The 23,380-nt window shown below is 40.5% G+C and overlaps 1 protein-coding gene across 5 annotated transcripts; it reads right to left on the bottom strand.

The window, feature by feature from the left end:
- Positions 1-530: 530 nt before the first annotated feature.
- MFSD14A (major facilitator superfamily domain containing 14A) lies at positions 531-22,364 on the bottom strand. 5 transcript variants are annotated; one of them, XM_050960973.1, is made up of 13 exons: positions 22,130-22,221; positions 19,562-19,640; positions 14,597-14,692; positions 11,887-11,949; positions 11,106-11,233; positions 9,708-9,822; positions 8,765-8,983; positions 8,293-8,406; positions 7,662-7,733; positions 6,851-6,963; positions 5,850-5,947; positions 4,447-4,610; positions 531-1,848 (listed from the first exon to the last, which is right to left on the bottom strand). In XM_050960973.1, the coding sequence occupies exons 2-13, from the start codon at positions 19,622-19,624 to the stop codon at positions 1,642-1,644; spliced, it is 1,452 nt and encodes a 483-aa protein (XP_050816930.1). In that variant the 5' UTR covers positions 19,625-19,640; positions 22,130-22,221; the 3' UTR covers positions 531-1,641. The 5 variants fall into 5 exon arrangements, with proteins under 5 accessions (XP_050816930.1, XP_050816929.1, XP_050816932.1 ...); XM_050960972.1 differs by lacking the exon at positions 19,562-19,640 and having other exon boundaries at positions 22,130-22,362; XM_050960975.1 differs by lacking the exon at positions 22,130-22,221 and having other exon boundaries at positions 19,566-19,640.
- Between the last annotated feature and the right edge of the window lie 1,016 nt (positions 22,365-23,380).

Here is a 23,380-nt window from a genome sequence, read left to right on the forward strand (position 1 = left end):
ATGACAAGTTCAAAATTAAACAAAGCAGAGCCCTGCAGGAGGAAAAATTGTTTGAATGCTTATCACTTAAGTAAAAACAGGGAATCTTACAGGATGTAAGGTTTTTGTGGATGGGAGCAGGATAAAAAATGAAGGACCAGGTGGGAGCGGGTTGCAGGACAGGCCAAGAGTAGGATTAAAAATGTTCCATGCAGCACTCTACTTGGCAATAGATTGCCCATTAGTTTCTTGCTGATTTAATACAATACCACTATTTACTGCAAAATTTTCATGAAAATTTTGCAGTAAAGGGACAAATAAGCTATTACAGATATGTGAGAATGAAAAGGATAAAATTCACACAATTTACCTACAATTGGTATTTGTCTGTTGAATCAAATTACATTCAAAGCACTAAGGAACCCAAAAACTTGACAGGAAGTGAGAAAGCAATATTAGGCTACAATACATTTAGCAGGCTACAAGACACATTACAGAATTCAGATACAGACTATCTATGGTTTGAACTGATTCAAAGACAATTTAAAAAAATCATTAAAATATTCATTTATTAAACAATATATTTACACATTTTCCAGCTCTAGGTCAACCATGGTGAATGTTCAAAGTTAAAAAAACAGTAAGCAGTAATCACAACATTTTAAACTACACCTTATACACAATTTATACAAAGGAATACTTGTTTAAATAATACAACTGAACACAAAAAATATATTTTTAGAGAAATTCACATCAGTAACTGTATAAAGCTCTCTCTCCTGTACTACAGTCCTGAAAATTTAGGACTAAAACATTAGCTCTGTAAAAGTAAAAAGTTACTAGCCAGTCCTGAAAGGCCACTATATAGCACACGGACATTTTCAAGGCTATCAGCTTATATTTCAGTTTGTGTATTCAAGTTTTGAGGTCCTTATGATTACACAAACATCAGAAATAGTGGTATAAACTGTATTTGAGAAAGCAGTTTTACAGCCCATATTAAAATCTTGTAGGCTCAAAAGATCCACTAATTTAAATACTAACTGTTTGATACTATCTTGTACTCCAAAAATGAGGAAGAATTAAAGTAGTGCACTTACACACAACTTTTACTGTTCAGCAAGCGTGCTCACCACATGATTTTGTATTAGCAGAAACTTAAAATAAAACCTCCCATACAGTGATTTTAAAATGAAACCAATTCACCTTTTCCTTACTTGAGTGCATTTACATTAAGGCTTTGTACTATCTGACCCAAAATTTTACAAACATAAAATGAATGGGTCCACAAATATGCTAGTATGTCTCATTGAGACTTAGCATGAGGAGAATTAAAGCTTTACACCTTAAGGAAATGGACACAGGGACACACGCTGATACCTTGAATATGTTTTCCTTTTTGTCTCAGAACTAGGATGAAAAGGTTAATTATATTAATAGTATGAGACCAGTGCTTAGTTTCTTCTTTTTAAAAGCAAGTTAATTTAATTGTAACATCATTGGAGAAATTTCCAGTTCCTGTCTGTAGTTCCTACAAATTTCATGCAGAAAGATACATTTCTTAAGATAACATTAAGAAATTACATTTATGTAAATGGAATGTGTATCCAGAACTGGAAACAAGACCTATGAAATATAAAAACGTTTTTCTGGATTTTGTCGTCATACATTTGTGTCTTGCAATAAAGGTTCTTTGGCCTCGCCAGGGACCTGTGGACTGTGTGGATGACCATGACCGCCACTGTGTTTTTTCCAATTGCTTGACCGTACATTTAGATTGGTGTGTTCAGGAATAAACAAGGCAACAAGCAAAGCCAACAGCACAGAGCATGCTCCAAACAAGAAAGGGGGTCCAGGAATTATGGAGTTCTGAAAACAACAAACACACTTATTTTCTAGGAGGAACAGTTAAGTAAATCCATAGTTCACAGACACTAGTTGGTCCACATCAGGCTCTATACTTAAAAACAAAAAACATTTAAAGCTTTCATTAGTTTAGGGCAGAATACTCTTAATAAGTGGGCTATTTCAATACCCAGCCCTAGCAAACCTTATTCATAGGCGAATGATAGTCATTTGCAAAGGTTGAGGGAGGAAACCCAGAAGAGGAGAAACCTGTTAGACGAGTTTCTCTTTGGGTGTTTTTTAAACTGCAGAATTCTCTTTAACTTCACAGGAAACGTGCCACTACCTAGTGTCTTACCTGCCAGAAATACAGACTTATAGAATCATACAGCTGAACTGCTATTTCCAGCCATGTAATTAAAACTCACTGTAGCTACCAGATAAAGTACAGGGCTAGTCTTCACTGCCTTGTTAGCCTGGGGTAAAACTCAAGCTTTGTCCCAAGCCCAGCTCCTTTCCAATACACACAGATCTCTAGCTTGCCAACCCATCAACATTAACAGCCACATTTAAACAAGAAAAGCCAAGGTACTAACTACTATTTAAAAAGTTAAGACTGTGAATTAAACAGAAAATACAAAAGCAGAAGACTACCCTCCTTCACCCTTCTATATTCTGTTGCAGACATTACAATGGTTCAGTGTTCAGAGACCTAGGGTATGGCTACACTTGAAATTTCAAAGGGCTGCTGCGGCAGCGCTTTGAAGTGTGAGTGTAGTCGGAGCACCAGCGCTGGGAGAGAGCTCTCCCAGCACTGTACGTAAACCACATCCCTTACGGGTGTAGCTTACAGCGCTGATTACACTGAGGCTTTACAGCGCTGTATCTTGCAGCGCTCGGGGGTGTTTTTTCACACCCCTGAGCGCGAAAGTTGCAGCGCTGTAAAGTGGCAGTGTAGCCATGGCCCTAGACACTGTAAGAAGTCATTTAACTATACAAAAGGGACTATGATCCAAGTCGCTTTGCTTATTTTTTGGCTCAGCCAGAAAGTTAATTTACAGTATTTCATTCTATGGTTTTACTCTTTTCATTCATGCGCTCATGTGATTTGAGCATTAATACTTCAAGTAAATTGAGTAAACCAACCCCCCTGCCCCCCTTCAGTCAAGTGTAAATAAAGGACAAGATCTTCAAGCTTTGTCTTTCACCACACCATCAAAAAGACTGGCTGACTTGTAGACTTATTTTGAAGCAGTAAGTTTTAGATAATTTATTTTTCAAAGTAAGCTATAGCTGGAAGGACCAGAAATGGCACTCAGTTGCTTTCAAGAAATGAAGAAGTAGTGCATAGGCTGGTATCTATGACCATAATGGCAATTTATGCCTCTTTTTAGGCAGAGGCATATCGACAGGCCAGAACGTTTTCCAATGTCAGATAAAGAGGAGAAAGTGGCAAGGAGAAGAACTGTGCCACAAGAAAGTATGAAAAGAGCAAAGCATATTCAGCTTTTTAGTGTCCAGTCTAAATCATGTGTTTTTCAATATTCAATAGACTTAAGATACAATTCTGGGCACATAGTACCAGAAAAAAATATTTACAAGTTTAAAAAAATTTAGAGAAAAGCAGAAGTTAACAGGCAAGAGAGACCAGCATACAAGGAAAGAATGAAGAGATGTGTAACTTGGTCAGAAGACGGAGAATAGGAAAGTGTTTAAAAACATGAACCAACAGGGTTCTTTTTAGGGTGATCCAAAGGAGCAATGGGATTGATTAGTCACTGGAAAATTTAGGCTCAATATCAAGAGGATTGTCTTAATTGCAAGAGTTATTAGACAGGTCAAGAGTCTCACAATAGAAGGGGTTAGAGAAGTCCCTCTGCTCGATTCATTTAAAGCTGGACTGTCTAATGCACTGTAGAATGTGTCACAGGGCAGCAAGATGAACTAGAGTATCCAATTTATTTCCGCGCCCCCTCCCCAAGGTCTAGGACAGAGGTTCTCAAACTGTGGTCCACGGACCACCAGTGGCCCGCAAGCTCCATTCAGGTGGCCCATGGATAGTTCCCTCTAAGATGCATGCCTGAGTGGCAGCACACAAAAGAATGAAGGGCCATCTACCTCATTAGTGGAGCCATGCATGACTCCACTAATTAGGTGCCTGAACCTTGGAGAAGATGCACATGTAAGGTGAGGTGGTGGCCTTGGGAGAGAGGGGGGGAATAAGGGGTAGGTGGGAGGGGGAATTTGGGACATGCAGGGCTGCGACAGCCAGAGAAAGAGACTTTCCCTAGCTCGGGGGCTGCTGCAGCAGGGGAGAGACCTCCCTCCATCCCAGCCACAGCTTGGGGGCTGCTACGGTGAGAGAGGGCACATCCAACACACCAAGGAAGGTAAGACTGATATTAAAATGTGTTTTTTTTAATATAGCACTTTTATTCAAAGTGCTTTACAACAGTTAGCTAATGGCACGAACAACATTTGGAAAGATCATTAAGTTGTCTGCTGAGACCCTCAGCAATTTTCAAGTGGTCTGCAGGAAAAAAAATAAAAAGTTTGAAACCACTCGTCTAGGATTTATCTTTGCTGCATTTCTTGTAACTTATAAATAAATAGGAACAATACCTGTTGTGAATGGTGTTGTGTGGCCATGTTACCTCCCAATTCAGTTTCAGTCACTGAGAGTTCATTCAATTCTACATGGAATATGTAGAATATAAAACCATAAAGTGCTGGTCCCAAACCATTACACAATCCTCGAATTCCTGTTATCATCCCTTGAACAACACCTAAAGAAAAAGGCATTCCGTAAAATTAAATGTGTATACAATGAAGACTGTTTAAAATGCTTTTTGGCAATTGTCTAACATGCAATGGGACCTGATTCACTTTTTCCCCATGCTGGTGTAAACTAGGAGTAACTTCACTAAAATCAATCGGGATACACCTCTGTAAGACAGATGTGAGAGGAGAATCATGCTTACACCAGAACCAAAACAATGAGGAACATTGGGCAAGACAAACTATGTTTTAGTCAGAGCACAGTATTTCCTATGCCATACTGACCAAAAGACTATCAAATCTGGTATGTCGTCTCTGACAGCTATCTGTGCTTCAGAGAAAAGCAAAAACATTACCGGGGCTCCAAGACACTACAGTAATAATAAATAAATGCAATTGAAGAATTGAGTAAATCCATGCATGGTGGGAGAGAAGAACTGAAACATGATCAGCTGATGTACTGAATCAAAATAAGTAGTAATGTAGTATTATGCTACCTTCAATGCATGGGTTTTCCCCAGAGGTGAAAGTAACTTAAAGGACTTACTGGTACACTGAAGTCCTGAGCAGGGGCGTGGCCTCAATCAGAAGAGATGGGGCCTTTCAAGATTTAAAGGTCGTGGGGCTCTGACTGGGGCTGGGAGCCCCAGGGCCTTTAAAATCACCCTGGAGCTACCAGCTGCAAAGGAAGCTGGGAGCCCTGGGGCTCAGGGGCGAATTAAAGGGCCCAAGGCTCCGGTCACTGCAGAGCTCCAGGCCCTTTAAATCACCATGGGAGCCTGGCTGCTGGAGCTCCAGCAGCGCTTTAAAGGGCCTGGGGCTCCCTGCAGCGGCTGGAGCCCTGGGCCCTTTAAATCATCGCCATGGAAGGCAGTCCAGCCCAGCCCAGCATATGGCTCTTGCTGGTACGCCGTACCGGACCAGCTTACTTTCACCTCTGGTTTTCCCTGTGCTAGACATACTCATTATTCATCTACCTTGTTTAAAGAGGATAGCCCAGCTGCCTCCAAACAGTCCACAGGCCTTTGAGAACTACCACTCTTCTACAGTGAAGTTAAAACTACACTAATGTTTCTCAATTACATTAACATACTATTATGTTGGCTAATTTGTCCTGCAAACTAGCATGGAAGTTAAGGATAATCCTTGAGTACCAGTAATACAGCATTGATACATCTGATGCTAAGGAGGTCAGAATATTCTTAGTCTGAACATTCCTTAAAATTAACAAGACCTATGAAACATACCCTGTTGATCAGCATCAGCAGTTCGTGAAACTAGTGCACTTACTGCTGGGAACGTAATACTAGACATTGCTGCAACAGCCCCTGCTGCCCACATCATCCTGAAAAACATAAGTGTTAAGAGAAAAATCAAGATAAGAATTCTGAATTTCTACCTTCCATATACCTCTTACTTAAAAGTTTAGAAAGAACTGCACACGCTCCCCATGCAACAGTGAAGTCACAAGTTAATTATCATTGCTGGATTTCATACCTATCAATTATTCTGAGTTTAACAAATGGTGTAAAATAATTTAAGATATGGTTAGAAAAGTCCCCAATCCTTGAAAAATCCTGATGCTTGCTGGGAAGCATTGATCATGTATTTTGTAAACTCTCCTCCCAAATTAAGGAGGAGGTGAACATCCAAAAAGTGAACTTAACTTAGTTTTCCCCCATTAGGTCATTGGTATATTAGCATTTGTAAAGGGTGCAATCAGGGGGGGAAGAGCAGGGGAGTGCTACAATTGATGTAAGCTGACATTGACAAGTCAATGCAGTCTACTACAAGCAACAAGACAGGCCCTCCAAAATAAAAAAAGCAAACCAACCAACCAAGAAAATCTGACTGTTAGAGAAAAGAGGACAAAGCATTTTTCAGTGTTGTTTGGTATCCATAGGTGGAAAATATCCATGAACAATTTTTGGTCTTATGAAGATTATTGGCACAAGAGATTGACATTGTTTAGGTCAATCATACAGCACAATACCAAATTCTTGGTTTGGGATAGTTCAGACAGTGTTTCTTTGACTGCACCAAATATAAACCAATTACATCTTTAAAAAAAATAAAAGGTTCCATCTTATGAAGAGACAAAGGACACGTTGCCTATAACAGCTCATGCGAACTGATGCAGGTAAAAACACAAAACAAAAAAAAAAGCCTTTGTGAATGTTTCTTTATTAAGTAATTTAAAATCTTATTATGTCAGTTCATTAATTCAACTAAAATTAAATGTACGTACCAAGGCTCCGAGCCAAAACCATACCATGCAAGCTGTAATATTTGAAATCCCAGACCCAGTAAGATGGTGTTTTTATTTCCAATGGACCGCATAAGTAAACTCAAAACTACTGTCTGATGGGAAAAAGAATGTAATATTTTAATTGTGACTACTCAAATTATACAGAAATACATATAAAATGTTTACTTTGCTTCTGTCAAAACTAGTGAAGTTCATGATGTAGTACTTTCTAGACAGAGACTGAAACATGTAATAAAGGAGAGAGATATGTGAAGAGATTGTTACCTTGCTCTTGACGTGCAACAATTTAGATTTTCCTTAGGACTCCATACACTGGGAATATATTATTTAATCTGCCCTGATGGCTTAAACAAGCTATTTTTCAACCCAAACTAAGCTTAAGGAGAAGAATGAATCAACTTCTAAGAGGTTTGAGACTGTGGCTAAGGAAGAAATAAATTAAGGTTAAGGCACTAGACTACAATTCATGATGTGGATTATATTCCCAGCTCTGACAGATTTAAGGCAGCCTCAATGTCTGTGCTCACAGTTCTTTCCCAAAATGGTGCTATTTTTCTACTTCCCAGGATGTGAGAAGTAATTGTTTATGAACTGCTCAGACATTAGGTGATGGGAAAAAAAAGGAAGCTATATAAAATGAGATCAGAATTCAAAGCATCTTTCCTTTTCTATTCTAACCTTCTGAAACCAGATAGACTGGGTTCCTGGAATTACAGTTACAGGGACTGTCATAATATTTAGCTCTCACTTGAACCAATTATATTAGTGAAATTTAGAGATTAATATTCACCTGTGCAATAATGGAGAGAATCCCAAGAACTGCTATAAAAGCTGCAACACTTTCAGGTGAAAATCCCATTATCTACATTAGAGAAGGAGTAATTTGATCATTAAACTTCAAATGTATATTGACACATCTTTCATGTTTTGTGACATCAGTGGAAAGAATAAATGGAGTAACCAGAAAAACGCTTAATCTGAAATAGAGGAAGACATCCCTGATTTTATTCAATCCCATAATCCATTGAAACTTAACATCTACTCTTGCATAAAATAAAGATCTAGTGTGGAAAAGAAAATAACTTCTATAATTGAGTATGGAACTTGAAAGAAAACTGACCCCCACACTGTAAAAGACTAAAAATATTTTATCAGCTAACAAAAGCTAATTTTAACCACTGCAATGTAGTGGAATTTGTACTTCAAGGAATAATGCAAATGACTAAGAAACATGAGAAATATTTTGAGAACAGATTCATCTCTTTATTAACTATCAGAGTAACTAAAAGCCACTATCAACAGCCATTAATCATATTGGGACTACCCATATATTGCTAAAGTAATGTAACAAGTGCAAAGAATACTCCCTTCTATAAATTTAGTTTCCCTTATCAGACATTTCTTCATATGCAGATTCTTACCTGTCTGAGGTATAGGAAGAAGCTGGAATATTGACCTGCCTCCGGGAGGTAGGAAAGAAAGACTGTTATGCAGATTAGCAGCACTATGGAATCTTGACCCACTTTCTTTAGTGACTAGGACAAAAAAGACACAGCTGTAAGGTCAACAACAGAAAACATCTACTCTTCATCACTCCTAAGCAATGATATACAAAATGAACACCGAAAGAGGCAGATGCCCTTTAATACATACATCGCTGTTGAAACATGTCCTTCAGCACATGCTAATCTGCATTTGCTAATCCCTGCTAAACAGGGATTTGAAATTACTTACACCCTTCCCCAATAAACCCAGGAACTCTTCAAACAATTTTTTTAAAACCCAAATCAAGAGATAATTACTATCAGTCCCATTCCTGACTCAAAAGCAGTACAAATCCAAATTTGCATATATCAAGCCATCACTCCATGCTTAAACATTTAAATAGCTTACTGCAAAGGGGTCAGCCTGTTCCCAAGAAATGGGTGCTCCCCATGATGCTGGCCTCATCTTCTCAGGCAGTGATTCTGGTACAGCAACAAGAATAAAACAAATATCCAACAAAGCTATAGCTGTAGCTAGGACCACTACCAGGCTGTTTCCATAGACTCGACCAAGGTAGGCACCAATAGCTGGGCTGGTAACTAAACTTGCTGCAAAAGTTGCTGAAACCTGTAACACGCAAAAGTCAGTATGAGAATTAAGTTTTCCAGTAAGGAAGATCAAACTTATCCAATCTTTTTTTCTGACTTCACTTTCAGCACCTTCACTTCCATAAACTTAGTTACAAATCACCTTAATCAGGTGCACAAGTTCTGAACTAAAACGTACAGTTCTTCTCTAGCATTGCAGCAGCAACCAAGATTTCAGACATCTGATGATTTTAATGACAAAAATGTGGTTAAGTGGGGCAGCACTGTATAGCCTTGTGATTGTGTCAAATGTGTGAAGTTTAGACAGAGGTCTGATGGGTGGGGGGGGGAGGGGCGAGGAGACTCAGCATAACATTTTCTTTTGGGAGTGGTATTAGAAACTGTGCTTATTTGCACATCCACAGCTCTTAATAAATCACAGAATTTACATTATATAGTAAAAGTTGCATATGCAAACAAAATGGAAAATAGCACCATCCTGACAACCAGAAAAGAATGGAGAGAAAAGATTATACAATGGCCGTTTTAAATTTAAGCTGACAAGAAATTCAACAGGAGAACTGGAAAGTAAGGACCAAGTTTCCATTTGGAAAAACTGAGCGGCCAAAATAAGTTTATAGTGGGACAGATATCAACTTTGAAAAACTTGCGTCTCCTGCAGCAATATGACAAAGCTTCATTAAGAGAACTCTAGTTGTTGACCCTCACGAAGCCTAAAAGGTACAGAGGAATTAAGTACATACCAGCCCATAGGCCATGCTTCTTTCATGTTCTTGGGTTATATCTGCTACATAAGCAAACACCACTGAGAAAGTCACTGCAAAAACCCCAGAAACAGAGATAACAGCAAAGTACCACCTGGGGACAAAGGAATCAGAAAGAGAATAGCTTAGTGGAGCTAAACATAACCAGCGGTGAACTTCTGAAACGCTTCCAGACAGATTAAGGTATCTATAATTGTCCAACTTATTCCTGGCAAGTAATTTATAAAGTCAGTATGCATGTGTCTTTATATGGTTAAGAAATCTCTCCAGTGTGCACTGAGTGTATAACAGAATTACTTGCCATTCTACAAAAAATGCTTTCTGGATTAAATTAAGATAGTTCATTACAGATCCTTCAACATTAGCCTTAGGCGTGAGTCCACAGACTAGCAATTATTTCACTCAAAATGCATGTTGCAAAATATAAACTGTTAAACGAAAAGCCTATCACCCAGGAATAGGGATCAAAATGAAGAGACTACAAAAGACGTTAAGACTAGATAGCAAACTGAATTGGTCTCTGATACAATATGAACAGTTAACTCTCAGACTTCTATCAGTGCTAAGACCATGTCTTATGTTACTTCAGATTTATCTTCAGGAGCAGTACAAATCTGAAACAATTGTGAACTAGCCATTATCCTAGGGACATCAGACTCATGAATGGAGGTGTATCAGACTACTAAAATTCCGGCTAGTCAAAATTTGCTAGATTTTAATATTTGATAAGCACAACTATAATAAAAAAGCTGCAACTACTTTTTCAGTACCAGTTTTAATGTTACACACTAGTGCGTAAGGTATACACTAGTTCTGAAGACTATTTTCAATTCTTAGTGACTCTTTACTTAGTACTGAAATGATTTTGCTGAAAATTACGGCCAAATAAAGATATGCAAGGATTAGAGAGATATTCTCTGAAGGTACTTGGAAATATACTGTATAAAATTATACTTAATTATTAAGTTATTGACCCTCAAGAGGCTTAAAAGTACAAGAAATATACCAGCTCATAGGCCATACATCTTCCAAGTTCTTGGGCTCTCTTTGGTATATAAGCAAACGCCACTAAAAAGTCACAAGTCACTCCAGTACTAATGACTAGCTTAGAAGCAAGCACGGGGCTAACAGTCTGGAGATCCAAAATCCTAAGCCTGGCTTTGGGGTGTTCAGCAAGTCACTTCACCCCATCTCAGTTTCCCCAACTCTGCAATGGATTAGTACTTCCGCACCTACCTCACAGAGGTGCACTAAGAATTAAACAACATCTGGTAAATTAACTAGAACACAAGTGCTATTATAAATGCTACATTATAAATTATGTACAGTAAGAACACACTAAAGACAAAGCCATAAATAACTATGCTTGTTACTAACCATGGGCTGATCTTCATTAATGGAATTGGTGCACAAGTGAAAAATACTGTTAAGAGTAAGAAGGACTTTCGTCCCCAAACATCAGAGAGAGCACCTATGAGGGGGGCACTGAGAAACGATAACAAGCCCTGAAAAGTAAAAACAAATTTTAAATAAAAACCAAGAAATGAAAAAAAATACAATAGCTGAAAGATCGTTAGAAACTGACTGATTTTGTTTTGCAGATTAATGATAAATGTTGGCTATATGGAACAGTGTCAAGCAGTATCTTCTATCATCATCCCCCTTTTCCACTCAGCAGCAGTTACCTGCAATTTGAATTTTACTACCACAGAAACCCAAAACGTGAAATCCAAATGCAGTCAACACATAGCTTAATAAAATGCATTTTGCATTTTTATATGCTGTATTTAGGAGAGAGACATTTTTCAACACATTGAGGACATGTGGTCTAACAATTGGAGTAAAGGACTGGGTGTCAACAGGTATCTTACATGCTTATGTGCTGTGACACCAACTGATTGTATGATCTTGGGCTATTCAAATGGCCTATTTATTCCTCACTCAAACCAAGCAAACATTTTAGCAAAAGCAAGATTAAAATAAAGTGCTGCATTTGAGCTCTCCGTGGTAAATTTACCCTCACATTTTATTCACAGCTTGAAAGCTATATTGGAAGGCTCTCCTTATTCCACTTAAGGAAGCATCAGCACTCATATGTACCCTTTATTGATTTATTTTCAGTTATACTCTATTGATTTAGACTGAATTTTCATCCTACCTTTACTCCTTGGATTAGGCCATTCATTAGAAATGTATGCTTTGGGAAGGTTTCATGTAACACCTATGAAAGAATTATGTACATTATATACTGCATTATCCATATTTCACAGTACTAAATATGAATACAGACTCAAGAATTAATATATCTGAGGCATATTATACCAACAATTTTAATATAATTACAGTAAAATCCACCATGAAATTCAACATCAATAATCTCATTGTCAAATAGTCCACTACAGACATTTGCATGGTAGACTACACAATTTCTAATAGTAAATTCTGCTATGCTTCTTACTTTCCAGAAATAAAGGCACCAGTGGATAAGCTACAATGTTAACACTACAGCTGCAGGTCAGTAAAAGGAAAGAAGAATCTTCAAAATCAGTGTATTTTCTCCACTTTCTACCACATAAGACTGGCAAAAATTTCATTAAGTTTGATAAAAGTATCATTCCTACTTCAATGAAGAGGAATACTGTTGTAGGATTTCCTTAAATAAGGATATGCTGTACTTATGTGATAGACTGATTCAGACACCAAATACACACTACTTTTCACAAAGGTCTTGTTTTGCTTAAAAGGATTTCAATATCATGGAACACAAAACTAGTACCACAACACAGGTAGATACTGTAGTAAGTGAAGGCCCTGATAAAGGCCCAGTATGAGGCCTGTACTAAAGTAATGGTCAAGACTTAACTAAAAAGCAAAGTCAACCTGTGAGCTGGAAGCCGGCTCGGTTCACAGATGTTGGCAAGGAAAGGGCTGATGTTGCATAAATATATATTCATCTATCATACCGAAGTATAAACACAGTACCAGAACACCTTATACTGGAACATTCCACAGATAAGTAAGAACAGGCCGACCCATCCCAATGACAGGGGCAAAAGGGTAAAATGATGGATAGAGTTGCTTTGATCAAACCAACATGTACAAGGTGAGAGGCGGCACCTTACTACGTAGAGGGGTTGCAGCTTACTGCATAAAGGGGTTGCACCTCAGTACGTCAGGAGTGATGTGTAATTTGTTTGTACCTGTGTATAAGAATGTATCCCTGGGGCGGTGTCTTGGTCCGGCCTAGGAGGCAGTGGAAAGTCCCACCACTCACTGAGCCGGGTCCATTGCCAAGAGGCACTTTCTCATAGTATGCCTGGTAGACTAAGTAATTTACAGGGAACTGCCATTGTGTCCAATATCGCAAAAAACCTAGCCAACGTGACTTCGAACCTTACTAGACTCTGCGGTCATTGGGGGTTCTCTTCAGGTCTGCTGTGTCAGCTATCTGCAGAGCTGGGGCAGTATAAAGAGGGAACACACACACACAGCAGAGTGATACCAACAAGGAGAGAGAGCAGAGCACCACACTGGTAGCATCTGACAATACCTCTGACAACAGATACTGCATGGAGAATGAATGTACTGCTCAGATGGTTTGAATACATTTTTTCGCATACTAAAGCCTCAGCTACACCTACAAATTATATCAATCTAGGTACAGCGCTCAGAGCTGTGCAAATTTTGTGCCTTGTGCAACATAATTAGGTCAGCCTACCTACATCTACAATAGGCATTAGGTTGACTGAAGTTTTACAAGATAGGATCATTAGAATAGAATATCAGGATTGGAAGGACCTCAGTAGGTCATCTAGTCCAACCCCCTGCTCAAAGCAGGACCAATCCCCAGACAGATTTTTGCCCCAGGTCCCTAAATGGCCCCCTCAAGGATTGAACTCACAACCTTGGGGGTAGCAGGCCAATGCTCAAACCACTGAGCAATCCCTCCAGAGAGCTTGACACTCTTAAGCCTAGTCTACAAGGCTAAACACACTTTTTTACCTATAGATTTCTACACTGCAGCCATGACACAACCCCCAGCCCCCTTCCCCTCCAAACCATTACTTCCCTAACCAACAGAGCTATGCTGGCAAAACTTTTAAGTTTAACCTTAACCTGAATCTCTGTAAGCCATGGCACATAATTATGGCATATAAACAAGTTAAAAATCTCCTTTCCTTATATTGCAGTTTATCAGGATACAGTATCTGTCCATAGACTTCAGGGGTGGGTGGTATCACACTTTATTTCAAAGAAGTTAAGTCATATCACTGACTGTAGCATAAATGAATTACTTAGGCAGGAGTGAAAACATGTTTACCAAAGAGAAAGTTTCTACTTGCCATCACCTTGTTAATTACCAAAGGTTAAAAAGACAGTACAGAAAAATACACAATATTTAATGAGTTAGTTTTAAAGAATGGCCAGGTTCAGTAATGCTCCTTTAAGATCAAAGTCAAAAAGTTCTTAAAATTGGGACTGGAATCCCTCACATTCCAAGATCCTACTCTTGTGCTCAAGATAGACCTCTGTCTGTGGGGATAACAGAAATAGAAAGTTTGAGGGGTTTTTTTTGTTTGTTTTTTTAAGTATTTCATCTCAAAAGTGTGTGCAATTAGCATAGATTACATATGTTGATATGTGGCTAATACCAATCCAATGCTACATGGATTGTTTAATCTTCACCACATTCAGTAACATAACACACAAGATGTTCTTCCAAGTGTGAAGTTCAGGCCAGCTCAATTCCACCCAAAACTTTATTTTGAAGTTTAATGCTGTGACAATACTGCAATGAATAATAATAATAATAAAGGCTAAAATAAACTTTTCATGCAATACAGAAATTCATTAACCACATCACTTACCACCAAAGTAGGTGCTGTCAAAAGTCCCCAAGCAAAAAACTCCAAAAAAATCACTATGACAGCATGGTAGACACTAGGAGAACCTATTCCTTGAGGCTAAAACACAAAAACAAAAAAGTTGTTACTACAGAATATTTAAAAAGCTGCATTATTAATAAGAAAGTTGTCAAATGTTGGTTTATAAGCAAGAAATTGTTAAGATGAAGTATGGCTCAAAACAAGCTGTTGTCTGAATAACTGTCCTGCATATGGTGAAGCATAATGAATGACTGGAAGTGTCTTAAAAAACAGCACTGTACAAACTGCAATGCCAATTATTATAAACCTCCATATATAGACAAAACTGAGGAAAAATGACTTCCCTCTAACAGGATTCCACTATTTGAAGTGAGACTCTTTTCTTGGGGAATTTCATATCTTTTTCTCCTCAGGGAAGGAAACAATTAAGTCCACATAGGAATTAGAAGTCAAAAACCAAGATTTAGTTATTCCAAATCCTGATTAACTGGCTTACCAATCAACTTTGGTTCTTACCAACAACCAGTGCTTCTATTAGTAAAAGCTTGTGTCTAACTAAACACAAAAACTTGTTGAATTAAATTATCTAAAACCCACATGAAAGAAAATAAATTCACACAATGGAAAGCCCACCACAACTTGAGACTTGTATTAGAAGGTTTTCCCCAAATGAGCGGAAGGCAACAAATAGACTCAATACGTACATCAAATGTGGGACAGAGAGTTTGAAATGTTTCTTTATATTGTTGAGTTAAACTAAAAAAGTGGCTTCCACAGAAGGGAATGTATGGAGATAGAAAGTTAAATGTGGAAGGGATTTGAGGTGGGGAGAGAAATCCCGATTAGGCTCAGATACTTCATTACATGCTATGTCAACTTGCCACAGTGTATTACTACCCATGCCAGGAAACACTGGAGAATTATTTCACAACAGAATGACACGAATTATCTGCGCATTAAAAATGCTACACAAGCGGACTTTTTTTTTTTTTTTTTTTTTTAATTTTTAGTCAAAAGCTTTGCCTCAACACCTACTCTTTCTCCAGTCTCCCTTGAGTGTTGAATGAAGAGGCAATTCTCAGCCCTGAATTAGATTTGGTCTACTGTGTTCATATGACTAAATACAAACAGACAAAGATTTGGATTTAACAGTGCTCAAATCTTATCAGCTGTTCTTGCCATCTTGAGATTTCTGCCACTCTAATATAGCTATTCTTACACGATTTTAGCACCATCCAAGCCAGAAAAATAACTTTTTCTGGTTTTGCATCAGGTGACTTGTAACCAAAGCTATAGGAGCAGGCCTAAACACAGCTACTGGAACTGGTAAACTGCACCCACCACCCAAAGAATTTGAACAGATTTGGAAAAAAGCTTGTTGTTTCAACCAATATTCTATAATGTTTAGTGGAAAACATGTTTCAGAGTACTTTTAGTACCATGGTTACTTCTGCCCTTTTCTTCTTCCTTCCCTAGTTACCACACCCGTGCCCAGCATTCATAAATATCCTTTTGCTACACTCTTCTGTTTTCCAGTGAACAGAGATGACTTTACAATTTTGTAAAGGGGCCAGAGAGCAGCTTGAACTCACAGCATCACCCATGCCTGCAGGAGCTCCTCTAGGTTTCACTCCCATCACACCCTGACTACAGCACAGGATCCAAAGAGTAAATTTCTGTATGTACCACGGGCAACAAATACTCTTTTCCCTCCCAGGCTACAGATCAGCATCAGACTTGCTCCTGCACAACGGAGCCTCCCTCTCAGCTGCTATTGCTGGTTCCTCACTGTACGAGGGAGTAAAGAAACAGTTGGCAGCATCAGGGTAAGACAAGTAGTTACTGGCAGCTGCTCAGCAGACAACCACCTTACGACCCTAAGAGTCAGAGGTCAATTTTCCAACATTTCTATTATGGGCAAGGCATGAAGAAATAACAGTTTCTCTCTACCCCACTAACACCTTATCTTGGGCAGGTGAGAGCAGGTCAAGGAAATCAATCAAAGACTGCACTGAAGAGCTTCATTGCTTACAGCAGTAAATATTTTTAAAGAGATGGGGGAAGGTGACTACCCTTATTTGCCACTGCATAAGCTATAAGATCATTTAACTGGATGTGTGCGCTAAAATGATCCAGATATGAATTAGTGTTGAAATTTAAACCAACAGGCTTAAGCAGTAACAGACAACTGCGTTGAGAGGGAGGGAGCTAACTTGTCAGAGCTACCATATCAGCTTCTCTGTCTACTGAATGAAAAGACAATACTACATTTAGAATATTTTTGTTGTAACCACAAGTACAAGAAACTTAATTTATAAAAACGCAAGTTTCAAGATTCTGCAGAACCTTGAATATCATGGGATTTGATTAATACATCAAGTAGGCCTGAAGTCTGAAAATTAATTACATAAAACACTGTAGTGGTATGCATCAACTAAGTATGAACAAACTAAAGGAGAAAACACTAAAGGCATTTCAAAACAACATTTTTACATCTTCCACAACAGAAATGTATTTTAGCTATAAAAATTAAAGTCTAAAGGCAAAAGTATAGCTAAATACTCAAGTTATAACCGGAATCTGACACTCATGGTAGAAGCAGATGTTCTTTGACTTTACCTATTCCGAGTATGGCAGTTGTGTTGGGACAGGTGGCACACTAGTTGAACTACAGAAATCCCATCTGCCAGGTCAGATAGGGGTCTTTCTAGTCCAAGAGGATTTTGTATAATAGATCAAGCCAGCAAGAAAATAAACTTGTACGTGGATCATAACTAGAAGATACTTCTACTGATACAACACCGTAAAAACCTCTAAAGCAAGGACAACTTCAAATGTACAATCATAAAAGCTGAGAATCCACTTGTAATTAATATAGTTTACAAACCAGAATAAGTTTAGATGTAAATTACAAGAAGATTTGAATTCTCCTGCTCTAAGTCACCCTGTCATACCCAAGTATCATAGTTCAAATTTCTTTTCATCAATGGTCTGAGAAGTATGAGTACTGTACATATGATACAAATTGCAATCAATCATCAGAACAGGATGAATAAAGAAGAGGGCCTGAACTACTATTATTGCCTTCCTTTGGTGAGTCTACATCACAAGTATTTTACTAAATGTATTCTGTATTTCATTTATTTGACAATGGCTATTTAACAACTGTACAAAGGAGGATAGCACTACTATAAGATCTTTATTGCAGTTGTACAGGAAGTCTACCTGCAGTCGCTGCTGTAAGCACCTTCTTAAATTTAATCAAGACTGAGTTATAAGAATAATACTAGTGACATTACTGCCAAATCAGGTTTGACTGATGTTCTGATATTATAGAGTACAAAAGAAGCCACATTATTTTCCAAAAAACATTCCTACACATTACCACCATACTCTAGCCTTTTTACAGACAATCTTGCTGAAATTAATCGTGTATACCTCTAGACCTTGTTTAGGAAAGTATACACTCCCACGCTCTGAAAAAGAGATTTGTGAATGTGCTTGGATGGGAAACCTAATCACAAAGCTAACATTGGGCTAGTGTAGCAGAACTGGAGAGGAGCACAGGGGAACCAAGGTAATAATGGTTTCAATCACTAGGGATAAGCATATACTATAGTAGACCTACAGACCTACCCTATCATGCATTTGAGCCACTGACAATGAATTCTTGCAGAGAAAGGGACTACTGAGTTTCTTTGGGGCTAAAAAATACAAAATATAATGATTTTACCCCATAAGTAATTGATAAACTTAAACATGCATATTTAATTTTTTTTTTATTGCTACTGGTCCGCAAATTAGAGAAATTCAAGGCTTTCAGTTTACCTGATCCCCAAAATATCATTTAGCATGTCAGGCAAGTGAGGAATTGAGGAGGATGAGAACAGAACCGAGGGCTAATTTATGGTTTTTTGTTTTTTTTTTAAATGTCTACAGCATGATCCATGCATCTAAGCAGTTCTTGCTGCTATTATAAAGAACATAGTCTAGTATAACAGCATACAGCCTCAACAGGTCACTAACTTACAAAAAATAAGTCTGAATACCCTTTCCCTACCTGCATTTGAGAATAGGCAAATATTTCCACAAATAGATCACATACCAATATCTGTTATCTAATGACTTCCCAAACAGTTGCATGTTTCCGTACATTTGAACTCAATGTATTTTCAAATGGGCTTGCACTCAGCTTTTAATACTGGTAACTGACATCGAAGGCACTATTTTAGGTATAACTGAACGACACATTAAATCTTTCTCCTTATCCCTGGATGCAGTTCATCCAAGTGGAAATTAGAGGAATGGCACTTTTGTAACAATTCAATTTTTTTCCAGAAAGAAATTCTAATTTCACCAGCTGCATGAACTAGTGGAGCATAAAAAAAGTTACTCTGTCTGTATTCACTCACTATATTAGTCCTGTAAAAAACACGTGCCTACATGTTTGTAATGCCATAAGTTTTTACTTTGTAAAGAAATTACAAACAACAGTAATATTGGTCTTTCACAGTAGATATTTATCAGTCAAATATGAACTTACTTTGCCTCCGACCCTTAAGTAATCTACATAGTAGCTCATCAAGTTGATGAAGGCAGCTCTTGGCTGCTTATACACAAGACCAGCAAACTGATGTTTTACTTGTATTTGAAGGACCTATCTTAAAGCAATATGATTTTAATGCATTTTGAAAAAGTATCTAAACTACACGAGTAAAGCAAGACACACATTGTTACAGTTATTTTGACCAAGTTAACTGTAACTGACTTATGCTGCTTATAGATTTTTTTAAAAAGCATCTATGGCAACTTCATTCAATCACTAAGTATTCCAAGTTCTGTTACATAAAATACTTAACTATTTATTGGGAAACATTTTATCACACTTCCAGTGAACTGGAAAACCTTACATTACTACTTTGATACAGAAGTTTTTCTCACACTTACCCACCTATTCTTTTTCAGAATATGGAAGCCGAAGGAGATAGAACAAACACCAAAGGATCCCATGATGGCGATGCACACACTGTATGGGTAAAGCACATCACAGATGGGCTTTTCACCAACAGCAGAACCACATCCTACTTATTATACTCAGAATTTCCTGTTCTATTCTACAATGGTTTACTGCCTGCCATCATCCTGACCTAGGCTATTGTGAAACCAGCTGCTGTCCGAAAATGCACAGCAGTTTTCTAGGTGGTATTTCCTTTCAAGATTAAGAGTTTAAATATTATCTAATCCATAAATGCTGTAGATTTACACATATTTATACACATATATACATGGTAAATGCATGGATTTAAGTAAAGTAACCTTATATTGAATCTTGACAAATGCTCAGTACTCAAACTTACTACTTGAGAGTAAAGGCAAATCACCATCCTACTGGTATAGATTATTTAAGAAATACTTTTAAACTAACAAATGATGACCAGATGGATGCCAATAAGATAGAGGAGAAACACCTGATAGCAAGGAAACCTATCATGAAATAATGGCAAAAAAACCTGCACAGCCCAGAATTCTTGATCCCACATGAGGCAGCAGCAAAGAACATGGTTTTAGTCCCTCCCACCCAAGGCTGCTGTCCAGCCACACCAGGGAAAAAGTGTCAGAAGTTCTTTGGGAACAAAGTTCCTACGCCCAGCTCACGTGCTACCTCCAGAACTCAGCATGGACCCAGCTCTGGTAGAAAGCAACCAGAGTGAGTGGAGGCCAAGTTAGGCCTCAGGTCAAATGTTCATCTGACAAGAAATCAGAGGCAGGAGCCCATGCAACAGAAGAGTTTATAGGGTAGCTTCTTCATCACAGGTCCCAGGTAGCTCCACCTAGAGCAGGGCATCTCAACCTTTTTCTTTCTGAGCCACCTCCCCCACGCCCCACAACATGCTATAAAAATTCCATGTGCCACAACAATTGTTTTTCAGTAGATTAAAAGCCAGGGTCTTGAGAACATGACCTATGAAGGAAGGCTGAAGGAACTGGGTTTGTTTAGTTTGGAAAAGAGAAGACTGAGAGGGGACATGATAGCAGTTTTCAGGTATCTAAAAGGGTGTCATCAGGAGGCGGGAGAAAACTTGTTCACCTCAGCCTCCAGTGATAGAAGAAGCAGCAATGGGCTTAAACTGCAGCAAGGGAGATTTAGGCTGGACATTAGGAAAAAGTTCCTAACTGTCAGGGTAGTTAAACACTGGAATAGATTGCCTAGGGAAGTTGTGGAATCTCCATCTCTGGAGATATATAAGAGTATGTTAGATAAATGTCTATTAGGGATGGTCTAGACAGTATTTGGTCCTGCCATGAGGGCAGGGGACTGGACTCGATGACCTCTCGAGGTCCCTTCCAGTCCTAGAGTCTATGAGGGCCGGAGTTAGGGGATAGCAAGCAGAGCAGTAGCCAAGAGGCCCCATGCCACAGGTGGCCTTGCAAAGTTAAGTTGCTCAGGGTTCAGCTTCAGCCCAGGCAGCAGGGCTCGGGATACAGCTTTCTTCCCTGTGAGTCTAACGCTGGCCCTGCTCTCCGGTTGGTTTATTTTAGCAGACACCCTGAAACCTGCTTACAGCCCGCCCCCTCCTACCCCAGGAGTCCCAGACTCCTGGTTGAGAGCTGATGAAATAGAGAATCTCCCCACAAACTAGCAAGTAGAGACAATGTGGCATTGTCTCCCTCATGACCCCATTAGCTAGCACCAGACTTCTGTCCCAGCTTGACCTGTTTTAGGCATTGCCCTCAAGCCAGAATCTACCATGCCAACTAGGGTTACCAATTTAATATTTCAAAAACCAGGACACTTCAGTAGGCATGCTGGAATCTCCCCCGCACCTTCCCCGCCCCCCAGCTCTGCCCCTACCTCTTCCCTCAAGGTCTCACCCCATCCATTCCTCCCCCCCGCCCCAAGGGCCTCTCCTGTGGAGGTCAAGTGGAAGCTGGGGCCACCCAAGGCAGGTAGGAAGCAGCGCGAGTTGCTCTGCCACCCGCAGTAACCGGACTTCGAGTGTCCAGTCAGTAGCTCTGACCAGACACTGCCAGGTTCCCATTACTGACCAGACTCTCTGGCTGAGAACCAGGCAGCAGGCCACCCTAATGCCAACCCCAAACTCCCTTACAGACCAGATCAGAAGGATTCTCTGGGCACTCAGGCTCCTGTGTCCGCCTCACGGCGTTCAGCGTTTCAATGCCCTTCCCCGGTCCGGGGTCTAGCTAGACTAGCCTCACTTTGCTAGGTCCGCCCCTTCCCAGGCCCAGCTCCCCGAACCCTAACGCACCATGCTTCATCGGCTCCGGGCCACCCCGCAGACCGCGCTGCGCCAGCCTGGCCTCCCCACAGCAAAGGCCAGTCCCCTACATGCACCCGGGCCCGGCCTCACCCCATGCTCCCTCCCCCTGCTTCACTGGGTCTACCCACCGTCCCCGCACGCCTCCGGGCCAGGCCAGCCCCTTCCCTCCAGCCAAGGCCTCGCCCGAGCGGCCTCAGCACTTCCCTCCGTGCCACAAGCAGCCCCCAGGCCTCACCGTGCCGCCGTCCTTAATGATGATCTTCTTGGCCAGCATGATGCTGCGGTTCACGGCCCGTTTCTTCTTCTTCCCCCCCTGGGTCATTTTACCATCCTAGGGCCCCGGGGGGGGGGGGCACGCTGGGCGGCGAGCGGCGCGGGCCCTTCCCCGGCAGCCAGGCCTTCGCTTCCCAGCTCCGAGCTAGCGCCGCCACCTTGGGGAAGAGCACCGGCCACTCTCACATCACGCGATCCGCCGATTGGCTGAGCGCGGCACGTGGGCACGCATACCCCGCCTCCTCAGGAGCTGGAACGAGGCGAGGGGCGGGAGCGTCTGACGGTGGGCGAGTGCCCGGTCTCCAGGCGGCCCGCCAGCTGCTGGGGTTTCCCAGCCCTGCGATGCTCCCGCCAGGCGCCCCCACCCTCCGCCGCCGCTTCCGGGTGGCGGGACGGCGCTGAGCCCCCGCAGCGCCTCCCTGTCGCTCCCCAGCGCTGCCGAGGAGGGTGACGTGCCCCAGGCAGGGACGACAGAGTGTCCCTCTCACCGGGCTCCCTGGGGCACGGGGCTTACGCCGTCCTCCTGCAGCCCTAGCAGCTCGGCTGTAGCGACACAGCCTGCAGCTAAAAGCTGGGGAGTGCAGACAAGCCCCGAGAGTATCATAAACCGGAGGGGTTAGGCTAGCATAGCTCACAAGCGCTGAAGATTTTTGTCCCTCATCCCCACCACACCTGTCAGCCACGACTGACTAAAGTGGCTCCAGGCAGGGCGACAAGACTTGGGGGCACCAAAAAGCTGTGCCTAATTTTTTTTTTTTTTTGTTTTACATGACGGCGGAGTCACAGCTTATGCGGGGGTTAGGTTCTGAGGTCAGTGCGTAAGAGGAAAATTACATATACTGTACTTTATGGTAATTGTCACTGTTGGTGTCACTCTGGCAGAACCCTAGGTAACTCGGAAAGGTGATAGACCACAAGTGTCAATGAAGCCCTCCTGTTGTAGGCCTTAATGAACCAATGTTCCTCCATGTTAAACACTTTGTGTAACCTAATGTACTAATAGCTGCAAAAATGTAGTGTTAGCAGTTAGTTTTGGTTGTAACAGCCAGTTCGCTGCTGTAATACACTGAATCTCGGCTAAAGCCCGCTCAAGGCCGTTTTAAGATACTGTGTACATGTCTCAGCAGTGGAGAGGGGGGAGGAAGGGGGAAGTCAAAAGATTGAATGAGAGAAGATACTGCAGCTGGATGGGAAAGGAGGGGGGAGTAAGAAA

The sequence above is a fragment of the Gopherus flavomarginatus genome, chromosome 7, assembly GCF_025201925.1.
Source record: "Gopherus flavomarginatus isolate rGopFla2 chromosome 7, rGopFla2.mat.asm, whole genome shotgun sequence".
NCBI classification, from domain to species: Eukaryota; Metazoa; Chordata; order Testudines; family Testudinidae; genus Gopherus; species Gopherus flavomarginatus.

What these genes read in the sequence shown, in the direction of transcription:
- MFSD14A (XM_050960972.1), bottom strand. Translation starts at nt 22,216, where the DNA reads ATGACCCAGGGGGGGAAGAAGAAGAAACGGGCCGTGAACCGCAGCATC. An exon ending in TGACAGCACCTACTTTGGTG is followed by an intron (nt 11,950 to 14,596) that starts GTAAGTGATGTG and finishes ATTCTTTCATAG; the next exon opens with GTGTTACATGAAACCTTCCC. An exon ending in TCTTCCTATACCTCAGACAG is followed by an intron (nt 7,734 to 8,292) that starts GTAAGAATCTGC and finishes TCTCTAATGTAG; the next exon opens with ATAATGGGATTTTCACCTGA.